Here is a 25,583-nt window from a genome sequence, read left to right on the forward strand (position 1 = left end):
CTAATAACCAAGTTTTTGAATGTGTTCTTTTTCTTTTTTCATGTCCCGCTATCCAGGAGGAGGATTGTGAGGTCAGTCTCTGTTCTTCCTAGCACAGTCAGCTGGGGGACTCCTTCTCCGGGGGGGGGGACCCTCAGCATTGGTTCAAGTCACTTCCTCTTTTACTATTACAGACCTCCCGCCGTTGACATGGCCAACCAGTCACCCTCCAATCAGACCTTTGCCTCCAGCATCTCCAGGAAGAGTTTGTGCATGGGCACTTTTCCCTGCACCTTAATGCTGTAAAAGTGCTGCACTGCCTTGGTGGCCGTCTGCCGCAGCAGGGGCAAGGTCATGAGCAGCTTGCCCGCCCGCCGTGGGTCCTCCTGGTGCTGGCTGCTCTCGTAGTCCTGCAGGGCCTCGTGGAGAGCGTCCTGAAGCTTCTGGACCGCCTCCATGTCCTCTATGTGCATGGAGTCTGATGGGACGAGAGCAGAGGAAGGAGCATGAAGGCTTGTGGGATTACAAAGATAAAAATAGCAAAAAATGTGAAATGGTTTCTTCTAAAACTAAATTGAATAAAGAATATATAATGAAAAAAAATCTTTTGCTGTATTTGATTTATCTGCTTATTTATAAATGTATTCTTCACTGGGCATTCATGTCGCTCTTGACCGACGAGATTGAAAATCAATGTTATCCTCCAGTAGCAATGGCCGGAGCAGCGCCCACTCTTTGTGGCGTCAGTGCACATTAAACACCTCCAGCGTTCCACAGGACAGATTGTTTTTGAAGAACAAAAGAAAAAGGGGGGGGGGGCTCCATTAGAGAATTGGACACCATAACAAGCCTGAAATGAACCAAACACTTCCTTTCAATTAATTTGTTCCCTCCTCTCTTGAAGAGTTTTCTTTTTATTGCCAGGTGTAACAACAAACCAGTTATCATAATGGGCCTTTCTCCTGTAAATGTTTGATGTATTTCCCGGATATTTTAAAAGGTTCGGTTTGCTATCTTGTCCAGAAAAAAAACCAAACTGTGCCCCTCTCAGCTTCAGCTCGCCCGTCTCCCGACCCGTTCTTGAGACGGGTACAGTTTCAGTCTGCATCATCTCCGGTGTTCCTCCTATAAGGTTTCGCTACGCTGCCACCATTTTTCACCGATCCTACTGTACATCATGTTACAGCGGTCCCCTCTCATTCTCATCTCCATCGCCGTCTCTATCTTCCAGCCTCTCTCAGGGACGGTCAGGGTTCGCGGTTTCTCTCACTGGTTAACTGGTTGTCTGGCACTCTGGAGGCAGCGTGTCATTGGCTGGCTGACTCTTCTCACCTTGGCGGTGCATATTTTACCACTCGGGACAATAAAAGGCAAAACAGATTTCAGACTTCGCCCCAAATTCATTGACTGGAACAACTGTATTCCCAAGACCTTGAGACATTTCTCACCCTGATGGTTTTCAAATCCACAGTGGTAAAATGAAGTAGGTCGTTTTGTCAAGTGAATGAGGAAGAGAGGGAGGTGAGAGGAGATGGTCGGAAGAACAAAAGATTAAAAAAAAAGAAAAGAACAATCTCAGATGAGATCTGTGGTTTGACGTAATTAGCTCTTGTTCATTTCACGGTGGCTGGATTCACGATCGGACAAGCTGCATTTTTACAAATCAAACCGGGGTTTTCTGTTGTATTTTTCCACACTCGTAAACACATGCACAATATAGCAGAATACCTGCTTTGAACTGACTGATTTAATGTTTTGCGGGGAGAGAAGGGAATAAAGGGGGATAAAGATGTCTACAGCTGGACAGGAAAGCACAGCCTGTTATCGTTGGAGGGGGGGGGGGGGGGTAGACTTAAAAAAAAAAAAAAACTTTGAAGAAACAATTTCCCCGCAATCCATCAGAGAGCCCACGTCGATCCGATTGATAAACTGCTAATTGCAAAATCAATCGCTATGAATTTTCACAGCTGTCAGACAGAGGGGCTCCCAGGAGAGTGATCTCCCAGAGACTTTGTTCCAACATTCAGGACACCCTCCTCCGCCGGCTCCTCATTGCTGCTCGACCCCCATCTCTCCTCTCACCCACACACCCTGCCTCCCTACTAAAGCGCTGCTGTCTGAAAGCAAAGGTCCACCATCAGCATTTTCATTTTTCAGCCTCACACAAAACAATGCAAGCAGCCCGGTGACCCAGGCCTGCATTGATCAGAGAGGGGCTGGCCCTGCCTTCTCAAAAGGAGCCTGTCAATAGCGGCGTGCCATCTCGGCATTGGAACAAACGAGGTCTATCACTCCCTGATACTCATTCCATTCGACTTAACACATTTTATTGACAGCCCCTGTGCTCCTAATGAAATGCTAAATTTATCTCCCGTGGCTGCTGTGGCCTGGAGCTACTGTTATGGAGATAGGGAAAGAGAGGGGAGAGGGAGCAGTGGAGAAATACCACAACATGGAAGGGGTTCAATTAAAAACGCTCCGTCCTCCATGCCTCTATCTCTCACAGTGGCCTTATCTTATTTCCATCTCTCCATCTCACAGTCCAAACTAAAGGTTACACTGAAAAACTCCTGAAACTCACCCTGAAATTTCAATTCTGAAACCGTGCTGGACAACGGCTTCCATATTATACTGCCTGAAACACCAAGAAGGTCGAACATTTAATGTAAAGCCTTGGTTTATTATCACTTTTTGTATATTAGACAAACAATTAATAAAAATACATTTGTTGTTTTGGTAGAAAAACAAATAAATGTTATATCAAAAGGCATCGCTTATTATTACCTTTTCTTGACTTTAATTTTACAGTATTTATTTCTGAGTTTTATTTTTTATTTCACCGAATAGAAAAATCATTCATTTGAAAAATATAATAGGGAAATGTGTATTTTAAATTATAATGTAGTACGAAACATTATAAATTATAAAAATGAAATCTACATAACCAATCATTTCATCTGTGGTCAAGTAGACTTTTGCTATATGAGCGCAACAGTAATATTTCAGATGCTTTAACAGTAACAACACAGTTTTTAACATGACACTTAAAGTACTTTATATCAGGAATTCATTTGTAGTTTTCCCTGATTCAGTGTTTAAGATAAATCACTTTTCATTTAAATGCACGTTCGTTTACATTTAATTTTTTTTTTTTAATCGCACCTGACTCTTACTGATGAAACGCCAGGGTGCTGAGGACAGCTCACCTGAGTTGGCAAGAGCGATAGCCTTGAGGGTGACAAACTCCTCCTTCTCCACTTTGAGCTTCTTGCATTTGCGGACCAGCTGCAGGATGGAGACATACAGGTCCAGCAGGCCGGTCAGCCGGGAGTGCTCCTCATCCATGATGTAGTCCTCGGCGTACACAAGCTCGTCCTCGTACGGAAGCGAGCGGAAAACAATGCTGAGGATAAGGATCTCCATCCAAGCGCTCTGCAGTAAACTCATCTGATCTCCCAGGGAGAGGGAAGAGAAGCCTGCAAGGACAGAGGGGAAATAAAACATTTACCTGTCTTTATGCATTTCTATCCACATTTATTTTATTTTTTTAATAATTTTTATATATATATAAAAATTATTAAAAATATCTCTGAACCTTTTCAACGATTCACCACGAAGTCTTCCCAAAGTCTTCTTTAAATTATAGATGATCAAAATAACAGACAGCAGGTACGGTAACTAAACACGATAAAGCACCGGTAGCGCATCACGGCACATGTCAACAAGTGGGGTTTAATTTTAAAGACGCAGTGGAAGGTCTTCTTTGAAGTGGGCTTTACTGTAAGTGAGGACAGTAATTTGTCCAGGATGCACAAAGCCACGTGGTTACCTCATGTGTCCTGTCACACTTCCATTGGGGTGAGGGGGATTAGCACTAACACCCATTCTCATTTGGAGGGGTTGAGGACGTGACATGCACAATGTTGCTGGAGGAAGCGATGACGACGCGCAAGCGACCAAGCGCAGATACACAAGACTGTCAACCATGAACCAGGAAAACAAAAGGAGTTACTCGTGAACTTGTGGATCACGAGACCTTTATCTATATGTCCTCTTGTCTAAATGCATGGACAGAAATGCGCGCATATAAACACGGCAGGGGGTCACATGGTTCAAGTCTAGCCTGGAGGCCCGCTTTAACTCCGGCAGCTGGAGGAGCTGATGAACTCTGGAACGTCACGCCGCTGCCGACTCTCCCTCGGCGTGCCTACATATGCTCGGTACAGAACATTAAATAAAGCAAACTGCTAGATCCCCAAAAAGATGAGCTGTGAGAAACTCAAACACGCTAAAGACGTCAAAGGCAAAACGCGAACGAAGAGCATATACCCATCTCCTCTCCAGCAGCCCCTCACAGACAAAAACACTGGACTATTTCTCCTCCATCTCCCACCCACCCACCCTCCTCCTGCACACTGCGCCAGCCGGCAGCCATCCTGACACTTATTAGGGTCTTCGGCTCCGCCCCTGATTAAAAGGCACCAGATTACAGTATTGACCACGGCGCTCACTACACCTAATGCCTAACATTTCCTCTGAAATATAAATGCTCTCATTGAGGTGCAGCCACCACCAACCTGATGTTTATCGCCTCCTGCTATAGGAAACCCTGAACACTCTCTCTCAAACACTCACACACACACTCACGAGTGTGAGGAACAAGTGTGTGAGAAAGTGAAAAAAGAAACAGCATGGAGGGAGAGAGGCAGAGAGAAAAGAGAGAGTAGTACCTGAGCGTTCAATTTCCCTTATCGTGGTGATGACCACTGCAGGGGAAGAACTGGAGGATACATTAATTAACAGATTGTGATCAGAATGTGAGGGCCTTCACATTTTGAAGGGGAATCAATAGTCAGCAGAATAGAGTGCTAACAGAAAGGTGCTGGTGCCCAGCCGGACCGATCAGAGGTCTGAAGAGCTCAAATTAGACACAACAAAGCAAAGTGCCAAAAGCACTTCAAACACTTGACTATTATCAGTGGAGGCAATAAGCCATATTTTATAAAGGCTCGTGCCATTACACACATCCAGAGTGCATCTTAAAATCTGTCTTGTGTTATTTCCTTGTCTGCATACGTGGCCATTATGTTGGACGGACCGTGGACGCACTCCTGATTGCCGCATCAGGTTGGCATCACAATCACAGGAAAGGCTTTGTCTAGCCTTTTAATGCCAAGAAGGACTGAAGCGGAAATAAAGCGCTGCTCCCAATGTGACAGCTTGTGTGAAGGCCTTTTTTCCAGGCTTGTGGGAGAGGTTTTAGAGTTTCGATACAACAGACACCTCTCAGCCACATGCACACATGCAGCCCAGCAGCCTGCAATTACCTTTGACGCTAAAAGTCCTTGAATTTAATCCATTGCTGTGAGATGGAGAGGTTGTGTTTTCCCGCCCCTGCTCCATCCCTTCTCTTCAGGGCCTAAATTATCACTCCAAATGGGATCTTGTGTCGTTGCCTCGTCTTTTTCCACTCAATTTAATCGAGTAATGAAGTGACTTCCCGACTCCGCGGGTCACGCCGCGCTCTGGCCACCGCGCTCTGAAGTTGGCCCGGTTAAGAGCCGTCGGAGTGGGTGATTTCCTCTAATGAAATATCAATATTTACATCTTCATTTCCAGCCCGATGCCTTGGCGGGGTTTGACCAAACATAACACAATATTGACCAAATCAGAGTGCAGCGTCTACACGCTTGAAGGGCCTGTTCCTGCGCCGTCACATTTCTATATGAAGGACTTTGTGGCCAGAAATATTGACATAATAAGAATGCAGTTTTTCCTTTGGTTACTTTGACTTAAGCAACCACATGAGATTTTAACTTTCATTAAAAATAAATAAATACATAAATATATATATATATATAGCCTATTGTTGTGCAAGGACACAGATTTCCCTGCTACTGGTAAAAACCTGACTGCTGGGATAATCCCTTGGTTATTCTGGGGGTTGAATTCATCAGCCTCCCATCATTCATGGCTCAAAGGGTGAAAACTCAACCACTAAAGACCAGAAACAAAAACAAAAACCATCATCGCTTATGTTATCTCCCCCAAAAGCCCTCGGCTGTGGGCAGGAGGGGGCAGCCCAAACCCACAGACGGCTGCTTCAAACTGCTTGCAGGGATTATTCAGACCATCGTTTCATAAACTGAAGCACGGAACGGCCCAAAATGAAATGCTGAAGATTTCTGTTGAGCTGGAGTTCATATTCTATTAATTTATTATTGTTTCCCTCTCCCTGAGGGCCATTAGCGCGGGTAATAAAAAGAGATGTAATTACGAGGCACGGCGGACCCCTCCAGCTGCAGCCGCCTCGTAACTCACCCTCAATCAGACAACACAGCCGATAGAGGGAGGGAGGAGGGGGGGGGAAGCCTGCAAGAGTGAGGGAGAGAAATGGAGGATAAAAGATATGGAACAGCGAGGAGAGATAAGGAGGACAGAAAGAGAGCAAAGGCAGTGAGCGAAAGGGGAGCAGAGCATGAGGAGAAGAGGAGGAGGGAGACAGAAAGAGGAAAGAGAGTAATTCTGGCTGGACAAGGCCTGATCTATCATGGCTAGATATCAGAAGGACAAGCAGACCCCGAAGACTCCTGCCCAGCGGCAAACTCACCTCAGCCAAGTCAAGTACTCTCTGGGCTCCAGTTGGAGTAAAACTGCCCCTAACGGGACCCCGGGGGTTAAGTACTTCTTCTTCTTCTTCACCTCAATCTGAGATGAATGATCAGTCTGCTTTGAGCTTATTTTCTATCAAAGCTTTTTATTTTAGATGGCAGTTTAAAAAATACGGGGACAGGAGGGAAAATGTTGGTGCCTCTGATTTGTATAGATTAATTTGATCTGACAGAGTAACATTCGACAATATAAGATGAATAACCAGCACGGTGCAGCTTCATACTAGGGTGCGTGCGTGCGCGTGTGCGTGTGCGTGTGTGTGTATGCAGCTGCCAACCATGATTCCTTCTGCATTTGAATGGCAGCATCAGGAGAACCCAATCAATATCAGCTCTGTAATAAATTGCCTTGCTCGACATAAATCAGTGACCTGAAGTCCAGCGACATGCACAACATAAGCAGCTCAGTTTGCTGCAAGCTTTCCCCGGACACTGATTTGATGACACAATTCCTGTTTTTGTATTGGACAATATCACGTCAACACAAAGTAGACTGACAGTGATAAAGAGGTTGGCGACTGAAAATTAATATTGCCCCCCCCCCCCCCCCCCCCCCCCCCGCCAAACTCTGGTGCTGACTTTCAGGAGAGCCAGCTATCTCCTTCTTTCAACATGATAACCGGCCCATTATCCCTGGTAAGTAGCTGGGTAATGGGCGATTTGACCCATAGCCTGTGAACGTTACGAGGTTGGAGAACGTTAAATACAGTAATCCCCTTGTTTTAATCTGCACCCCACGACCTAATGACCCTAACGGAGGAGTCTTTAGACCTCCCCTGGGTCCCACTGTCAAATACTTATTTTGCATATATCAGCATAGCCCGAAAGACCAGGACGAATCAGGCTTTAATCATTGCCGTAATTACACATAATTTATCTCTGCTGCCATCAAGCAACATTGCTTAATGAGGGATGGCGCTCTGCTGACGCTCACTTAAAGGCGCATCAGCATTTAAGATTTCCTGCAGAACATGCTCTGTTAAATATAAAGCAAAGCCTCACATTGATACTTCTATATCAGACACTTGGTCTGATACATATTCAACTTAGCGATAATTGCACACGCATAACTATGATGCTGGATGTACCTGCTCAAGTGTGGCACTAAAGCAACAAAGCCCTCCCCAGCGTGGCTGTCAGATGTAAACCTCTTCTGTCCTTGCATCCTGCTGACTGCCACCAAATGCCCCCCCCCCCCCCCATCTCAATCTCCATGCAGCTTCTTCCCACTCCCCTGACTAGTTTCAGGCCTCAGCATCCACCTGATTGCTCAATCTATCTTTATCTCCTGTGTTGAAGCCTACGTCAGAAGGTAAATTGAATATACTAAGAGCTGTCTGTTGGTGTGTATATTTAATAAAGTGCACTGATGAGGTGCTGATTTATTGCAGGGCAGTATTCACACTCTATTACAAGGAGATTACGCAGCTTGAGTGGGATCAGGCTGGCAACACAGTAAGTAGATTTCACAATTTAATGGCAAAGAGAAAACACGGGGCCCAGAGGGGGCTGGAGGAGGGTGGGCTGATGGGTAGTAGGGAGGTTGATTATGCTGGAGGGTTGAGCTGACACAAACACGACAACATACAAGAGGCGTGATCTCTTTTAACATCACTGCATCCATGTTAACAACTAACACGCCAGGCGGTTTGGTTGTCTGTCAAATCCAGAGCTGATGAGCTGGAATCCAATAAAGCACAGATGATGAATATTCCCAAAACGCCAGTAATGAATAGAACAATGCGAACAAGACAATTTCATCAGATTAATCTGGTTTGACTCTAATACTGAAAGATGCAATTACGCACGAGACGGGCATGTTTTTCGTTTTACAGTAAAATAAAACTGGAATGATTTGAAGACACATGTTCTGCATGCTGCTTGCATAGTTTACATTCTAGTGGTGACATGCCAGAGCAAAAATATGTTTTATTGTGTAGGAGCAAAGCAGCAGCAGCAGAGAGTCAATGTTTGCTTGGCCCCTAACCCTCTGGAGAATTCCCAGCTGAAAGGATTCTGGGAAGATGAGATGGAAGCAGACAAACACCACCAACCCTTGTATAAGCAGCGTGTATGGCATTTTGTTTTGTTTTTTTACACATGGACAAATATCATTCATAACATGAAAGGATTCAGGATGGCATGAGGCCACAGGGGTCAAACTGGCATCCTGTTGCCCCTGCAGAAAGCATCAATGTCAAAGTGGTAAACAGGTTTGGAGCATTTTGACGCTGTCAGTTTACAAAGTTCTTCCATAAAGCTCTTGGACAGAGTAAAATGTAGCTTCATGGTACAGAAATAGGCCAGAGGGGTAGACAGTGGACCGCTATGTGTGTCAAAGGCTGCTAGCACCTTAGGAGCAACAAGCCATCTGTCAGCATCCACCTAACACTACTAACCCTAGCAACCCCAGGCAACAGCCCTGCTCCACCCTGCTCCATGGTGCTGTTTGGAGTAGTGACACTATAGCGTCCAAAAGATCCTCAGCCATCAATGAATCAAATCAAAAGCAGATCATAATGAGGGAAAGGCTGCAGTCTGGTGATGCCAAAACTGTTAAAGGCTTCTGATATAACGTGACACACGCCTTCAATGTCAATCCGATTAAATCATGGTAGCAAGTGCACCTGATTGCGATTGATTACTTTACTGAAAATTGTGGCAAAACTGGAAAGTACTTCCTGTATGTAAACTGACCTTTCATGGTGTGCATAATGGCAAAGTAGACATTGGACCCTGCCAGGCTAATAATAAAGCTTTGATATGATCCAGGCGTACTTCATATTAAAACTCGATAGGGTCGCTCCACTCCACATTACGCTGCTCTGCAAAGGCATATTCAAATGTTCGCTGAGAATAGTGCAAATTAAAAATCAATTGAGGGAAGGTAAGTGCCAATTTGCACGACATTTAAATTGTTACATTTGGGCTTTACTTATTAGCCCATCTGTCAATGGCCTAATCAATGTGGTCTACTTCATAATGAACTGTTAATCTTCTTAACTCCATTGCCGAAGGCTGCAGAAATCTATCAGGATACATGAGCATTTTTTTTTTCGGCCCGTGAAATAATGGAGAAATACTGTAGGCACCGAGCATGGTAGGCTACCCTGGGGTGCAGTTGTTGCATGGAGTCTCGCTCAGCCAGTGAACCGTCTCTGATCAGGTTCAGCCGTGTACAACTCAATTATGCAGCCATTTCATGGCCAGAGGACATCTAGTGTCCTAATGCAGACACCACCATAGAGACATCCATGGACCAACCACTCATGCTAAGCAGAAGTCTTTATCCAGTCAAACTGCCCTTTCAATCTAAAAGCAATTTTTTTATAATAATAATTAAACAAAAGGCTGACCATAATCCAATGCATTATGCAGAAGTATATCAGAGTAATCTTCTTACAGGTGCATGTCGAGTGCATCTGTTCACTCCCGGGCTTACTACAGGTTTTGGGTTAAATGATCATTATCGACATATTTGGAATGATGAGTCCTCTGTCGCAATTGGAGGTGCAAATCCCATTAACGTTATGAAACTATGTACTGCACAATGTGTGTTAGTGTAATCTGATTAACAGGGCGTCAACAATATGACACACAAAATCTGATTAGACGTGTACAAACATTAAAATGGCTCTAGGAAATAAAGCCTTTAAAAATGAGTGTATATTATTATATTATATTGTGTTAAAAGAATAATTAGTTAGTTGCTTCAGGTTACTCAGATGCCTCAGGTAACCTGTGAAATATTATTTATTAATAGACTTTTTGAGTCAAAAAACAAAAACAAAACAATGATAGATACACCTTCTTTAGCATTCTGGTAAAACCAAATGAGTGGTGCCTCCATCCGCCAGCAGAAGGTTTTCATTTCTGTCTCATGTCTGCATCGGCGGTGTAAATTTTGGGTCACAACGATGAGAGTGTGTTATCAGGTCAGTTGTGCTCTAGTCCCGACTAAGCTCCTTGCTAAACTATCAGCGTGCTGACCATGCAGAGCTGGCGTGGACTGATCCAAACAGTTCAGGCCAGGGATGAAAGCATATCCATCTCTAATCTCATTACTATCAGATCTGTACCTGATTAATACCGCGCCTTCTGAGAAGAGCTCTAATACCTTTTCGGTGCAAAATGCACCTGTCTAGGTCAGGCGGAGTGCACCCAGCACAGCTGATGAACGCACCTTTTGAAACATGGTTATGGTATGGAATTATATCTTTTGAATTAAATGATATGATGCAAATGCACTTGTTAAGATTAATCTATGTGTGTGTGGATCAGTACTGTAGCGATGTTGCACATTTCCTGCATGCTGCATGCATCTCCGAGCCTGTCCAAGTTATGCTGATGAGAAGAAGAGGTTATGGAGGTGCCGCGGCGCCGAGGGACATGACCATTTAGTTTGTTTGGCCCTCTGTGCCTTCAGCACCGTAATGTTATAGTTATGAGAGGGTCAAGGTCAAGATCAAAAAGAATCTGCCTGGCTTGCAAAAAAAAAAAGCAGCTAAAGAATGTGTTCTCTGTCAAAATCAGAGGGAAACTCTTGAAGGAAGCAAAATCTCTGCTGACGGGAGATGCTGTATCCTTAATTCAACAGCGTCTTTTAACCTAACACCTCGTCTATCAAAATGCCTATGGGGCAAGGAAGAAACATGATTATGCTCATCAATAATTCAATGCATGTGTGCTTGTGTGGGTTTGTGTGTGCATATACGTGTGTCTATGTGTGAAATGGTGGCTTGTTTAATTGGGCAGTGCCTTGACTTAGTTACAAATCTTGGTGATTAAAACATACAGAACACTTGCGTTGGGTTTTTATCCCACTCTTTATTTTAATGCAGGGGCTTTAGATGCCCGCCGTATAATTTTTTATTTAAAAGGTTTTATCCATCCCGCACCCCATCCATCTTCCAGGCTGTATGAGCTGCAAAAAAAAATAATGAGCTATTTTCATGTGCGTTATTGTTTATTCTTAGATCTCTGTGTTAAAAAAGTTAAGTTGTGGACTTGTCGGAAAAGTTTGAATACATTTCGCCTCTTACCCAAGAGATAAGTTCCAGATATTTAACCAAGTGGGAGGGGTTGAACTCTTAGACTTTGTTTGAGACAAAACAAATATTGGACTTAAAAAGACAGAGCAGACAGGTTAAAGAAATAAAAGGTAGCAAAAATAATGGCTTTTATACCTGGGATGTGCTTGGCCCAACCAATGATGACAACCAGCTCGCGGTCAGCCAGATCGCACAGCGTGGTCAGAGCCTTGATGTCGCTCTCTGGCATGGTGGGGTCAGGCATGGCATAGATCTTCTCTGGCTCCGCCACCAGAAGGTGAGACACTATCTTTGTCACTGAGGATGGAGGAGGAAGGAAGTGGGGTGTGTCAAAGCATAGCAAAGGTCAAAGGTCATTTCACTGCAAAGCTCAGAGAGGCGTAAAGGTGTGTCGCGCTGATAAACATTGGTGAACTAGTAACACGAGGTAGACTGGTTGTTTGGCTTTCACAGTCTCGTTCCTCTTTTTCATTATGCAGATAACGGGTGTTTGAGTGAGATGGGTAGGGAGACAATGGGTTAACGGCGGAGCAGTACTCACGAGGCTTTTTAGTTGGAGGGGGCAGCGTCAAGCCCAGGTAAGGGTTGTTTTCTGAGTCCAACCTCCGCTTGTACTTCTGTCTGCCCCCGCGCACACGGTCCAGACGAACCCCTGGGGTAGAAGCGACAGGAAGGACATGACATGGAGGGAATGAATCTTTTCAAATGCATGCAAATTCGCCATATCAAACAGACCTTGAACAAAAAAAGTAGGACAAGGGCCTAAATTACACCCTAACCGATTATGAGCAAAGTAATAGCGTGCATACTGGTTCTTATATTTAAGCATGCTAAAAGGCTGTAGAGTGGCATAATTGTGTGTCTGCATGTGTGCATCCCTGTGTGATTTGCATGATTGTGTGTGTGTGTGTGTGTGTGTGTGTGTGTGTGTGTGTGTGTGTGTGTGTGCTTGCATGTGTGTGTGTCAGATGCAAGGCTGCCTTCCCATATGTGGTCCATTCTGGCTGGTCTACTGTGACACAGCTGAGCCCAGAGCAGGTCTAAACATATGAATATTTAACGCAGGGTCAATGATCTCACAGACTGGCCTCTAATTATTTAGCTTTTGGGGCGAGGCAGACTGCATACTGATTAGCTGCTGACTACATACCTCTTTGCTTGAGTGGAAGCTCAGGTGTGTGCTCTCTGATATCGCGAAAAATAAACTTTACCAGCCTAGAAGCGAAGACACAGTCCCACACACACTGCACGAAACCTCCACTGTCATACCGCGGATAGATAACTGGGTATTGCTTTCCCATAAAAGACCCTTATTCTCCCCTCTTTCACTGGAGTAACAGAGGCCTTATCACCCCCAGCCACAACTAGGGGGCCGGGTTGCACACTGATACTGTAAATGTCAAACCGGCCTCGTCGTAACATAAGTTATTTATTATCTCATTATTTGATAAGAATGTCTCCATTCGGATGTCTTTTCTATTGTATTAATTTTCAACATAGTTAGAATGTGTCACGTTTGCACTTCTATTTATTTGACACCTCCAGGCATGTATTTGGTTGTTTAATACAATTGTATGCAGACATTTATATCCTGCATTTCCACATTCAACCCAGGGCACTGCTGCAGCAGCGCAGCCTCAATGTCTCTGATATCTTAATCCTTTCAAGAGGGAGATTCCCTTCAATTTACCTCGTATGCATAATGTAACCCACAAACAAATTTAATGCTAAAAGGCAGAAGAGTAAAGGCTCAATGAAATGCTTGTGGTGGAGGAGGAGGAGTTAATTTGTCAGCTGCTTGTGTCCTCTGAGCGGATAACACCCGCAGCCAGAGCACTTCCTTGATGATTTCATCACTTTATAACAGGGAGGACGGTGTCAAACCTGGGCATTGTGTAGCCACTGCAAATGAGCCTAATGCAATTTGCCCGTCAGCAAGTGCTCTTGCAGGGGACGAGTTTGGATGTATCCCATGCATGGCGATTGGAAGTCGGTGAACAGTGAGGGAAGCAAAATCACATTGTGCAAGACGGAAGCAGTAAACTTTATCATCATGTGGCTGTGGGATGGAGATTTCTTCTACTTATATAAATTATTTGATTCCCAAGAAACACAAATCTGATTAGGACTGTTTTTCAATTTCCTGACACTGACAACCTACTAACCTAATTACCCACAATTCCCAACAGAGCCCTATCCTTCTCAGAAAGCACCAGGGAATGTTCTGATGGCAAATACCTGCACTTCACATACACACACACACACACGCACACATTTAATTGTTATGTGCAGGGGTCCCCAAACTTTTTCCTGTGAGGGCCACGTCACTTTTCCCTTCTCTGATGGAGGGCCGGGGTCAATGTGTACAGGAAAAGTGTGATGATGGCAGGGGTGCCTAAACATTTAGGGGCCGAATGTGGAGGCAGGCTGTGGTTTAGGCTTCATCTCACCATCACAACTACACACAGTGACATGAATCGAGTGTCACACACGCAATGCCTCTCACACCCAAACTCAGTCTCTCTCCAGCATTATCACAAAGTGCAGAGGCGAAGAACGACTGGATCAATCAGCTGATCCAATACAGCTGCAGAGGACCAAACAACAAACCTCAAATTATTGTAAAAAACCCGAATGCTGCACGCCTTGGTTTCGAACCCGGGATCTTCTAGCAGGGGGCCAAGTGCACTACCCACTGCACCACCTAGATGTTACCCCATCAAACACTAGGATAAATAGACAGTAGCATTGTTGACTTTAGACCAGAGGCACTGGTTTTGAATCCAGTACGACGTCACCTGGTCTGAGACACGCCCACTCCACATAACACAAAAGGAAAAAGCACAACATAACAACACAACAACATAGCAACACCGTACAACATAACAACACCGTACAACACAACAACACGCTGTGGTCTGAGAATACCTCAAGTTTCCTCACCTATACGGTGGCGTAGTCGGTAGGGTTACCGGTCTACTGCCGGAGGAACTGGGTTCGCATCCAACTGTGGGAGTGGGGGTGGAGTAGGGGCGGCAGGGTAGGCCCAGGGCCTTACCTGGGCGGAGTGAACTGGACCACTGGTCCACTCCACTCCGCTCAGGTGTGCCCTGGACCTACCCTGTCGCCCCTGCTCCATCTCATTCCCGTAGTGGGATTCGATACCAGGGCCATTTTGCCCCCCTCAACAATGCTGCCAACCATGCCACCGTGGAGGTGAGGAAACCTGCCCTGTTATTACAAAGTAATTACTATGTAATAAGTTGATATTACAGAACATTGGAACATTAACTTTCTGGCCGTATGTGACCATCATTAAAAATAAAAGGGAGGCTACTCATGTTGTATGGAAAAGAAAATAAGTACATTTTATTTTGGGTCTCTGGTATTGTTCAGGGGGCCAGGCCAAATGTGGAAATGGGCCGGATCCGGCCCGCGGGCCGTAGTTTTGGGACCCCTGGTTATGTGTAACATACAAAGAAAGATTTAAAGACTTTTCCATTTGCTTGCTGCTTAAATATTTGAAACCTTTCTCTTCATTCACCTGAGACGATACCACTGATACTGTAGGGATGGAAAATTCCTCTCATTCTCAAACATGATGTCACCCCTTTCTACAATTTCTTCCGACTCTCCCGGTGAGCTCCGATCCTGCCGGGCAGCTGCATTGCGACTCTTTTAATTAGAGCAGTCAGCTAATAATTAACAGATGCTGACAGGAATTAAAGCTTGGCACAAACCTGTCTCATGTCAGTGTCCGACAGGGTCAAATATAGGCACAGAGGAAGAGAGAGTGATTAAGAGCAGCCACACAGATTCATTTACTCATGCTGCCGGGTGCTATGGCCAGGACTTAATAGGGCCCTTCGCGAAGTTCATATATCCCTTTGGCGGCACCCGGAGCTTTAAGTGGGCTGACTCTGATTGGTTTGTTGTGCTCGGTCCAAAGTAAATAGTAGGTGTGTTATAAATGTGTGAAGAGAGTTAAGGTGACTTTATTGGTACCCGAAGGTAGATTTGGTTTACAGCAGTTACACTCTGCTGCTGGTCACAGCGTGCGCATGCACCCGGGCAGTGTGGGTGAAGTGTCTTGCCGAAGGACACAACGATAGTCTACACGTGTGCCTGAGCCGGGGATCGAACCGCCAACCTCTCGATCATAGGGCAACCCTCTCAACCACTGCGCCACCATCGCCCCCATGAGTAGCACCTCATCCAAAGTCATCTCACCGTTTTATGGGCCACTGCGTACAGCAGCGAGGGTAATGGGTGCGCTCGGGTGTCAGCGCTTCAAAGCAGGGTGCGGGGGGAAAGGGCTTTTGGCCAAGGCGGTTGGCATTTGTGCACGGATTAGCGCAGGCCTCGGGGTGGGGGCTGGGGCCAGCTGACCTAAGGCTCTTCTTTCTCTCCAAAAACAATAATAATCCCCTTCAGAGCACACTCCTACAAAAGGGCCTGTCTTCACTCACTTTGTGTGGCCAGCCATGTTCGGGGCCCTTATTTTGAGTCCCTCACCTGTTCTGGGTCTCTCTCCCTGGGGAAAGTGTCAGGATGTCTGGGATGGTTGGCAATGCCAAGGGGAGCTTAGGAGGTCCCTATTTTGGCTGGGGAAAAAATCAGAAGGCCACATGGCAAGGCCTGGTGAACCTTGCCTTTCAAGGAAGCCGCTCCGCTAAACTGCCGTCAGCACTATTTCAAAGGGCCCGTTTTGCCAGCTTTGCATACTTGCAAGTGTGTCACAGCATTTTTAATCACAAGTGGTGATGAGGCAGTGTAATGGAAAATGTGTCGCACACTGGCCCCCACCCCATCTGCTGACCCCAGGAGCTGAAATACTGACACTCTTGTCGCACAGTCCATTTACAGGTTAGCTACACAATCCATTGTAAGCTGAAATCCTTGCTTTGTGCTGCTAATTGAAAAGACCAGATGGGAATTACGCAACACTCAAGTTGGCTCCAAATGGCAATATGTTTTATGCAAACACATTACTTGAGGTGAGTACTGTATTTGCATTACTGGTATTGACAGCCTACAACACAGATTTATACACTGTATGTAGGACTTCATATAAGTGAAATGTGGCGATACTGTCGGTCTCTTTGCTTCGTCTGCATGCCAGTCAACCAGCAATAAACATCAGTGCACACTTTGCTCCTTCGCTCATGATGGTCACACTGTTCTCTGACGATGCCACGCGAAGCCTTCCATCCTGTCGCACAGCAGAAGCAAACGCTTTGTTCAGCATGTCTGATGCAGATAAACGCAAACATGCATCGTCACAGAATTAAAGCTTCTCTCTGTACAGGTGACGCGTGGAAGAGGAATAAGCTTCAGTGAGCGAGGGAGAGTAGAGCAGAGTAGCTTCCACTGAACGACGTCAATGTAATCTCTCAATAGTATCTTGTCCTCGCTCCTGCTCTAAGCTCTGATCCGTTTCCATTGATCAGAGAGAAAGAGGAAAAAAAACCTGTTGCCCCTGACATTTGATTCTTCTATTGATCACTTCCTGCTTTATACAGTCAAGAGAAAGTACAGCGACTCGACTCGGGGTTTAGTCCGGTCTCCTGTAATCACACCGCTGATCTTCCTTAGGCCGCTTACCACACCTCCAAAGAGGAGTGTTCTGATCGAGCTGTTGCAGTCGATACAGATATCCTGCGAATTTTATTACTAAAAATACAAACTTTAATTCCCTCAGAAGATGCTGACTCTTGTTATGCTTTACCAAGATGTCCCTAATTCATTGCAATGCAGCACCGTGATGTGGCGCTGTGACGTTATAATTAGGTGATTTTCCATTGAGACGCATTGTGACCTTTCTCCAGTAATGAAAGTAAGCTTCAGTCCTATGAGCGGTGGCCGGGCCTGAGCGTGGCTTTGAGCTGACCGCTTCAGAGAGCTAACAGTTGACACAGACAATGTGTCTTCCCTTCTCACGTGGGCAACGCTTTCAACGGTTGGGCCTTGAATGCACCTCACATCTCCTGTTAACTGAGGCAAATACGTTTCATAATAATGATTGTGGTAAAAGCAAATGACCTGCGAGCGACCGACGGCAACACGTGTGATCTTTGATAAGCCAGTGACAGTAGTTTTGATGTGGTGACGACCACTTTGTAAAGAGGCGGGTCATTCTCTTCCTACAAATGTGCTGAATGCACAGAAGTGTGCATTAGAACCTGAATTAGAGTCTGCATATTTGAGCGTAACCCTTTTTTTTTTATAGCCGCAGTTCCATATTTTTAGTCTCTTATTCGCCAAGAAGATATACTGGCATAAAATTTTCATCAGATAGTAATGCGATTACTCTGTCTTTCTGGCACTGAGGCTTTATCTGGCTGCAATGCATTCCAAGGGGATTCTGTTACTGTATAGAAATCCATACAGGATTTCAATGGGAGGATAAACGGGTTACACAGTGTGTGTGTGTGTGTGTGTGTGTGTGTGTGTGTGTGTGTGCGTGTGCATGTGTGTGAACCAACAATTGCGACAGAGGCACAGGTGAGATCCACTAATGCGATGCTGAATAGGTCTCCCTCCTCAGGAAGAGCAGCCAAGCCTCTGCATGGGTCTCGCAGGGCTCGCTCACAACGGTATGGGAGGGGGTGGGGTCGGGGGGGGGGGGACCCCAGCAAGACAAATCCAACGCAAGTACGTTTAATTGTGACTGAATTCCCTGCTGGCGTGACGTTAAAAAAACTACCCACAGCAAGAGAGCCGAGATGTTCGGAAAACATTTAGTGGATCAATATGGTGGGGAGCGCTGAGAGTGAGCCAGTGTGTGCTCAGGGAATCGGCCTGAGCCTTTCCAGATGGAATACTCTTACATTTGTATTACTCACACAGCAGGATCAACCTATTCAGCATATTTCTGTCCCCGTCTGAACTGCACAATATTTACTGCCGTGTAGCAAAGGGGGCTGGGAATGGGTGTCAAGGCCAACCAGCTGTGCTCGATGCATCTCCCACTCAGCTGGGAGAAGAGGAATACTTGCTTATCCAGAAACAGCTTCCTTCCTGTATGGTAGGTCATAAGCAAGACTACGATTATATTGAGATGCTAATTCATTCAACAATTACTTTTAGGTTGGCGGAATCACACATGTATGTGCATATAAAAGGGTGCATACTTGATTAATGACAAAACAATCATTGCAATACAGAATGTGGAAAAAGTGATTATTTCTTCTCAATTATTAAAAACAAATTCTAATTGAAAATAAGATTGGATCAATTTCCCTTCCTTCATTGATTGGGCTTTCCTGAACTGCATGAAAGCTTCATGAAGACTGTGAAATAAACAGTGTGCACTTCTGTGGGTGTGAGAATAATAAAAAAATGTTCTTACTTCTCTTACCTTCTTTGAGCATCCCCACTTTGAGGCATTTCATAAAGCGACAAGCCTGACACGACTTGCGTCTCCGCTTTGTGATCTCACACTCATTCGTGGCAGGACAGCTGTATTCTATGTTACCTGAGGAAAAGGGAAATAAGACAAGGTCATCAACGATAAATCGGTCTTTAATGAGACTTAATGGAACATGATCGAAATCAAAATGTTTGTTGAAATACTCAAATGCATGAGTTGGGGGGGGAAAAAGAACCCATGAGTCAATTGAGTGCTGCTATTGATGTATTGTGTACGCTTCTGTGCTCGCACATGGTCTCTAATAAATCATCCTTTTCCAACCTGGCGTGGGACGTAATCATATGGATTCCCAAGAATCAATTTCTGCACTGTACGGTGGGTTCTCCGGTGAGACCGTTCCACCACTGAGATCCTCGGCAGGATGAAAAACTGGCCTAAAAGGTAAAGGGTGGGTGTGTGGGGTGGCGGTAAAACTACAATAGTCCTTGAGGGACCATCGCTAGACGCCACCCTGGTCCAACACTAAACTGGTCTCATTAATTCTGAGCGTGTTCCGTTCCCCCCCCCCCTGTGCTCGGAGGGGCCTGTCGCCACCTCAATAGCAAGCTAGAAATCCAGACACGCTGCCCCTGACCACTTTACATAATACTTCTGCAGACTCAAACCTGTTGTTACCACTACTGCAATTGTTGACTATTTACATAGCGTACAGGAAAGAGGACACATGCATTATTCAATTGCTGCTGAGTCTGAGGACGGAGCAATGAAAAAGGCTTTCTTAGCGCCACAAGAGTCGCTTCTGCTCTACCCTGCCATTAGTAAAAGAAAGGGGAGGATATGTGAGACAATTCCTTATTTCTGTCTTCTTCACTGCCTTTTACTGTGTTCAGGAGTTGCAATATAATGGTCATCCCAGCCGAGGAATTTGAATCATCTAATTTTGCAAAACGTTTCAGGCAGCATTCAATCTTTTGACATTGGTATTTCCATATACTTTTCATTTAAGGTAGAGATTATTTCTTTTCTCAGTAAATACATTGTTGAGGAGCAAAACGTAATTAGAACTACTTCAGTATCATTGGCTGATCCACTAAAATACAACAATTATGTTTTCTGTTTAAACAGAATACTCATTCTGTATAATTTTTTCACTGTAATGACAAACAAAAAGCCACACAAACACATCAGGTTTGAATCTCGGCACCAAGCGGCCACTCCCCAGCTCCGATTCATATTGTTGTACAAACAGAAAGCCGTGTAATATTCCACTAGTGTTCTCCACTAGCCCGCCAACATCCTTTGACAACTTATGCAATTATGTTAACATTATTGGACAGATCAAGTGGAGGGTCCCAAGATGTTATAAATAATTAGAAATTTCTCCTTATATCTGGGTTAGAAATCATTATGCTAATTTCCCTCATCTCTTTGGGATTGGGGTAAATAAAGGTGTGAAGGAATTGGCTGATGAGCTCTGATTGTCTTTCCTCTGCCTGTTTTCTCTGTTGTCATAGCAGAGCCAGACCATAATAATCCTATCCATTTCCCATATGCTGGGAGGAGACAATCAGTGCCACCCCACACTGGAATCAATTCATGAAGGTATTGCTGATTTGCCTTCCCATTACGCACAACGCAATCAGCAATCTGCCTGGGCATTAAGGACTAAACACATAGAAAATGTGTTCTGACTGCAAATCTGATCAAACCTTCCAACTTTACTTGCTTCATCATTTCATCTAAAACAGCACATTGACCCATATGCATGATATGTTTGCGAGTTAGCATGCATGGACTATAAAGTCCAGCCTTGCCCTCTTTTGTGTGCTGGCAACACATGCACAAATCACACCCGGTAGAGTTAGATCTCCGATGTAACACACAGAAACAGAAACAAACACAGGACTGTTTCCCCCATCTGGTGACGTCCTTTGTACGTCTGACGCTCCGTTAGGTAGCTCCTCAGAACTCAGTGCAGAGAAGAGATAAGGATTAACTAAATGCTCATCTCGAAATTTAGTTTGTGTTTAGGAGGGGGGGGGGGCTTTAGGCATCATGTATGGTATACAGTAAGTCCCGCTTTAAAGAGATTGAGTTGGTTAAAGTAAATTCAATCTAAGGGGTACAACTATTAAATAATTTGCAGCAACCCTTGCTATTCAGAAATGATGCTCGGAAACCTTAACTTGTACAGTCATTGTTCAATTCATTCAAAAATGAAGCACACTCGCTTGAATCGCTTTGACCCAAAGGCCAGGATCAGGCTTATCTGTCTTCGGAGAGGTTATGGCATGGTTACCAATAACATTATAGAGTGAAGGCAGAAGAAAAAGATTTCCCTCCTTCTCCTCTTGATAAGTATCTGTCTCAATCTATTTTATGGCTTTTCAGGACCCATGCCAGGGCACAGAGGGGAAAGTCAGGTCTTGTAAGTAAATTACAGTAAAATGGCAGGTATTCCTCATCAAAATCTAAACTGACTTTTACAGGCTTACTGTCAAGGTCTATTACTTCATATAAAAGAAGGCCACTGAGTTCAGTTGGGTTTCAAGCAATTTTACACTTGAGTTCAAAATGGGAAGAAAACACGGCTCAATAAGAGATTTATGTTTTTGATTGGTGGGGCACATCAGTTGCAGGAATGGGGGGATGATTAGGAAGCAGTAAGGAAAAAGGGTCTATCTGGGATGGATGGAGATCCAGGGTGGCTTGGCCTAAACTAATGTAACATGAAGGCGTTCAAGCGGCTTTTCACTGGATGAATAGGTGACAGAAGATGGATTTTTCTTCTGCTTTTGTTGAAAAGCTAAAGGCATCAGGTGACCGGTGGGAGACAGAGCAGTCCAACGGACCGGACTCGGCAAATAATCGTCTTAATTGGTGCACAAACCTAAAAGATGCCAAATAGAATAACCTTAACATTCATGTATTAATATCATTTAAAAGCACAAAACATTCTTAAAGCTGCTTTATCACAAGAATGGCAGATGGCGATGGAGAAACTCATATGCATGGTTAACATGAGCTCAGCACGCTGTTTGCCCTGGGTGCTACTGAAAAATGTGATAAGAGCTGTAAAAGACAGCTCCTTTGTTTTCCTCTCATTAGAGAGGGCCGTCTCACACTCCACCCTTGACTGCCTCATTATTCCTTTAATTAATCAGTTCTCATCAATGGCACGCTCGTCCTTTCAAGGGCTCAACATCCTGCCATTTTCTGCCTCCATTTTCCTCCAGCAATCCTGCATGTTTACTTTCATCTTTTTCAGTAGGATTTCACCTCCCCGAAAACATCCCTGCGTCCTCCTGCTTCGATGCCCGGGACCCCTCTCTGATTATTATGCCATTAAGCCTCTCCTCCTCTTCTCTGAAAGAGCAGCAGGGTCCCTCTCCAATCTAAAGAAGTCCTGGGTTTTTCCCCCCCCTCCTTTCCCTGAAATTACCCGGCGACGCGTGCCTGAGTTTCTAATTGGCATGCCCGTCCCTGGAGACAGCCCCCCCCCTTCCTCGTAATGAAAAGCCTCGGCCTTAATTACACTTTCCAAACGCTGATTGTTATTGACAAAACTCCTGTGGCTCGGACAAACGACGGCAGATTAGCTCCATTACAGGCAGCCCTCCAAGAAGAGAAAGAGAGGGATTTCACATCGACAATGCAAAGTGAGGGGGGGGAAACTGAGGGGCTTTCTTTTTTTTTTCTTCATGTACCTTCCTCCTAATTGTTTAGGCCATTGCTCCATGTAAGACGGCTGTTTCTTCCCTGATACCTCTATTCTGCTCCATAATGTTGTCGTCATTGGCCTTTTAGTGAGGGGACAAAAACCCAGTGATGCTACTTGAGAGAAAACGTTCATCTTTTGTCAATAGACAGAGTTGCTGATGGCAGCGTGGGTAAACAAGAGGATTTGGCCTAATGCTTTTGTTTGCCTGATAAAGGTACATAAACTGTCTAAAGCTGATAGGGCTGTGGGGTCCAAAATCAACAGCGCTCCTCTGGGCCGACAGTCTGCCCTTGATATAACACCGACAATCATTAGTTGATGAAAATTTACTGAAATCAATGGATAAACGATCTGTTTCACTCCAATTTTTCTCTCTAAATTGTCTGATTTCATCATCAGCCCAAATTTACTTCATTTGTCTTCTGCATTAATTTTGAAATACTAAACCGACAGAGCTCAGCCTGGTTGTTTTCTGATTAATACGGGGCAGCTTCACAGTGTGTGTGTGTGTGTGGGGGGGGGGGGCTTTCCTTGCATTTTTAATGAAAAGCCGTGATAGATCTTCCTTTGCAGATAGCCAATCGCACTTTGACCCCCACCCACTTACCCTTCCCAGAAACAACAACAAAAATAAATAAAGAATTGGACACTCAAATATACACGTGCACACACAAACAAAAACAACAATGACAGAATTAGAATAAGGTATGATCTCTGACTCTCCGTGAAGGCCGCTGGGCGCACCACACCACCAAGTCCGACCTCTGACCTCTGCCTGATGATGTCATACACAACCAACCTTGTCCAGTGTTTTTGTCATAGGTAGACTGTTATATGTCAAAAAAAAATAAAGACTTCTAATGGCGGCTGCTCTGAGGAGGAAGCAAACCATTGCTGACACGCCGGTGATTTCTTTAGAGAGTAAAACGCTTACACTGAGTATGTTTCAGTGTCGTTGTGAGGTCAAAGGTGTCTTGTTTGGAGGGTGCTTTTTTGTCTGGTGATGTGGTGTCGTGGGAGGAAGTAATTTGTGTCGAGTGTTTGTCAGCGGGGAGATGAGCGGAGAAAAATACCTTGTATTGTCCTTTTAAAAAAGGCTTTGCAGGCCTCACAAGAGGCCACCCCATAGTGATACCCCGAGGCTATATCTCCACAAACCAGGCACAGCCTCTTGGGAAGTGAGTTCAACATGTATTCGCACTTTATGGACGAGTCCTCCATGATGGTGCTGGAGCAGTCGTCATAGCGTTTGCGGCATGTGCCGGCCCCGAGCCCGCTGGGGGTAAACATAGGTGGAGAGTCCAGGCCGTTAGAGTGGCTGTTCATGGCACTGACATAGCCGCCGCTGGCGTCTGAGTTGCCGCTGGGGCTGTGGTGGCTGACCGTGTCGATGACCGAGGAGGGACTGGACGGCTCCGTCTTGATGTAGGACCCACAGCTGGAGGGCAGGTGCCGGTCATCAACAGCCATTCTATTTAGCAGCCTGGTGAGAGCGATGTGGAGGGGGGGGGGGGGGGGGGGGGGGGATGGGAAAGGAAGGACAGGAATAGGAAGATGATTAGCAGGGGTCTTCAGAGAGTTTACGTTCATCATGATCCAGGGAGAAGACATATTCAGCAAAATACTCAAATGGCATTTTGTGCATACCTGAATGTGTAGCAACTCATGAAAATACAAATCCTTCATTAGACTTCATGTTAAAGTTTACTGAATTAATTAATCCCGTGTGAGTGCCCCACTGTAAAATGAGCCTTTATGCACAGTTCAGGTTAGACTACCGGTACACAGATTTGTTAGATGTTCAACACTTGAATGAAGGAGATGCAGCTGAATATAAAAACTATTATTTTTTACAAATAGAATAGGAGGCAAAAAAAAAAAAAACTGCAAGAATGTGGTCAAACAGTAAGAATGTATTAGGAAAATGACAATTAAATGTGTTTCATGTCTGCTGAATCTTGACGCTGTTCTCTAACCTTCACCATAAACAAGAGATGCAGAAGAAGGTCTTCATTAGCTACACACCAATTTTAAACATGCACGTCCTCACTCAGGTGCACACATGCCCACACAATACAAACACAACGCTGAATGAAAGAAAGGAAAGAGAGCAGAAAGAGGGAGAGAGTGGGAGACAGCACTCAAATAACGTAACACACACACACACACACACACACACACACACACATCAAGTCTGGGCCATCTCCATAGTTTAGAGAGCAGAGTGGACCTTGGCTTGTCTCCTTGAGTCAGCAGTCATCCAAAAGGAAACATGATGGCAAGATATTGACTTTTTCACTGTCAAACTAATAACTGTATTTTGGAGTACATGCAATGTGATGCTGTAACGTGCACAGACTAAAGTGCAGCCTTTTGACTGTGGCCACAAAATGCACTCTGAAGCCTTCCTGGCTGATATAAATCTATTTCAGTCTCACTCTATAACCTTTAACTTGAAATTGCACTGAGGGAACAACGAGGGAAAAAAGATGCTCGGCCCATTGTATTGGTCCGCAAAGTAGAGTGAACTAGACGGACCGGTGGGGAAGATGGATAACTCAATGTATCGGGGCTGCAATGTAGCCATAGTGACCTCTTGGGGTCAAGATAAGGTCTCTCTCTCTCTCTCTCTCACACACACACACACACACACACATAACCCTTTGCAATAGGTAAGAGGCGTGAAAGGTCACCTGCACCTGCCTGCATTAACAAAATTGAGCCTTGCATGGCTTATGCAAATTTGGACAGGGGGACTGATAGTGACTGGCAGTTAGGCAAGTTGGACC

At 44.9% G+C, this 25,583-nt stretch overlaps 1 protein-coding gene across 1 annotated transcript; it reads right to left on the reverse strand.

Annotated features, from left to right (window-relative positions):
* Positions 1-209: 209 nt before the first annotated feature.
* Positions 210-24,277, reverse strand: esrrb (estrogen-related receptor beta). The gene is made up of 6 exons (XM_068751560.1): positions 23,868-24,277; positions 19,062-19,178; positions 12,243-12,353; positions 11,837-11,998; positions 3,186-3,455; positions 210-457 (listed from the first exon to the last, which is right to left on the reverse strand). The coding sequence occupies exons 1-6, from the start codon at positions 24,262-24,264 to the stop codon at positions 213-215; spliced, it is 1,302 nt and encodes a 433-aa protein (XP_068607661.1). The 5' UTR covers positions 24,265-24,277; the 3' UTR covers positions 210-212.
* Positions 24,278-25,583: the final 1,306 nt, after the last annotated feature.

The sequence above is a fragment of the Brachionichthys hirsutus genome, chromosome 18 (assembly GCF_040956055.1).
Source record: "Brachionichthys hirsutus isolate HB-005 chromosome 18, CSIRO-AGI_Bhir_v1, whole genome shotgun sequence".
Lineage (NCBI taxonomy): Eukaryota > Metazoa > Chordata > Actinopteri > Lophiiformes > Brachionichthyidae > Brachionichthys > Brachionichthys hirsutus.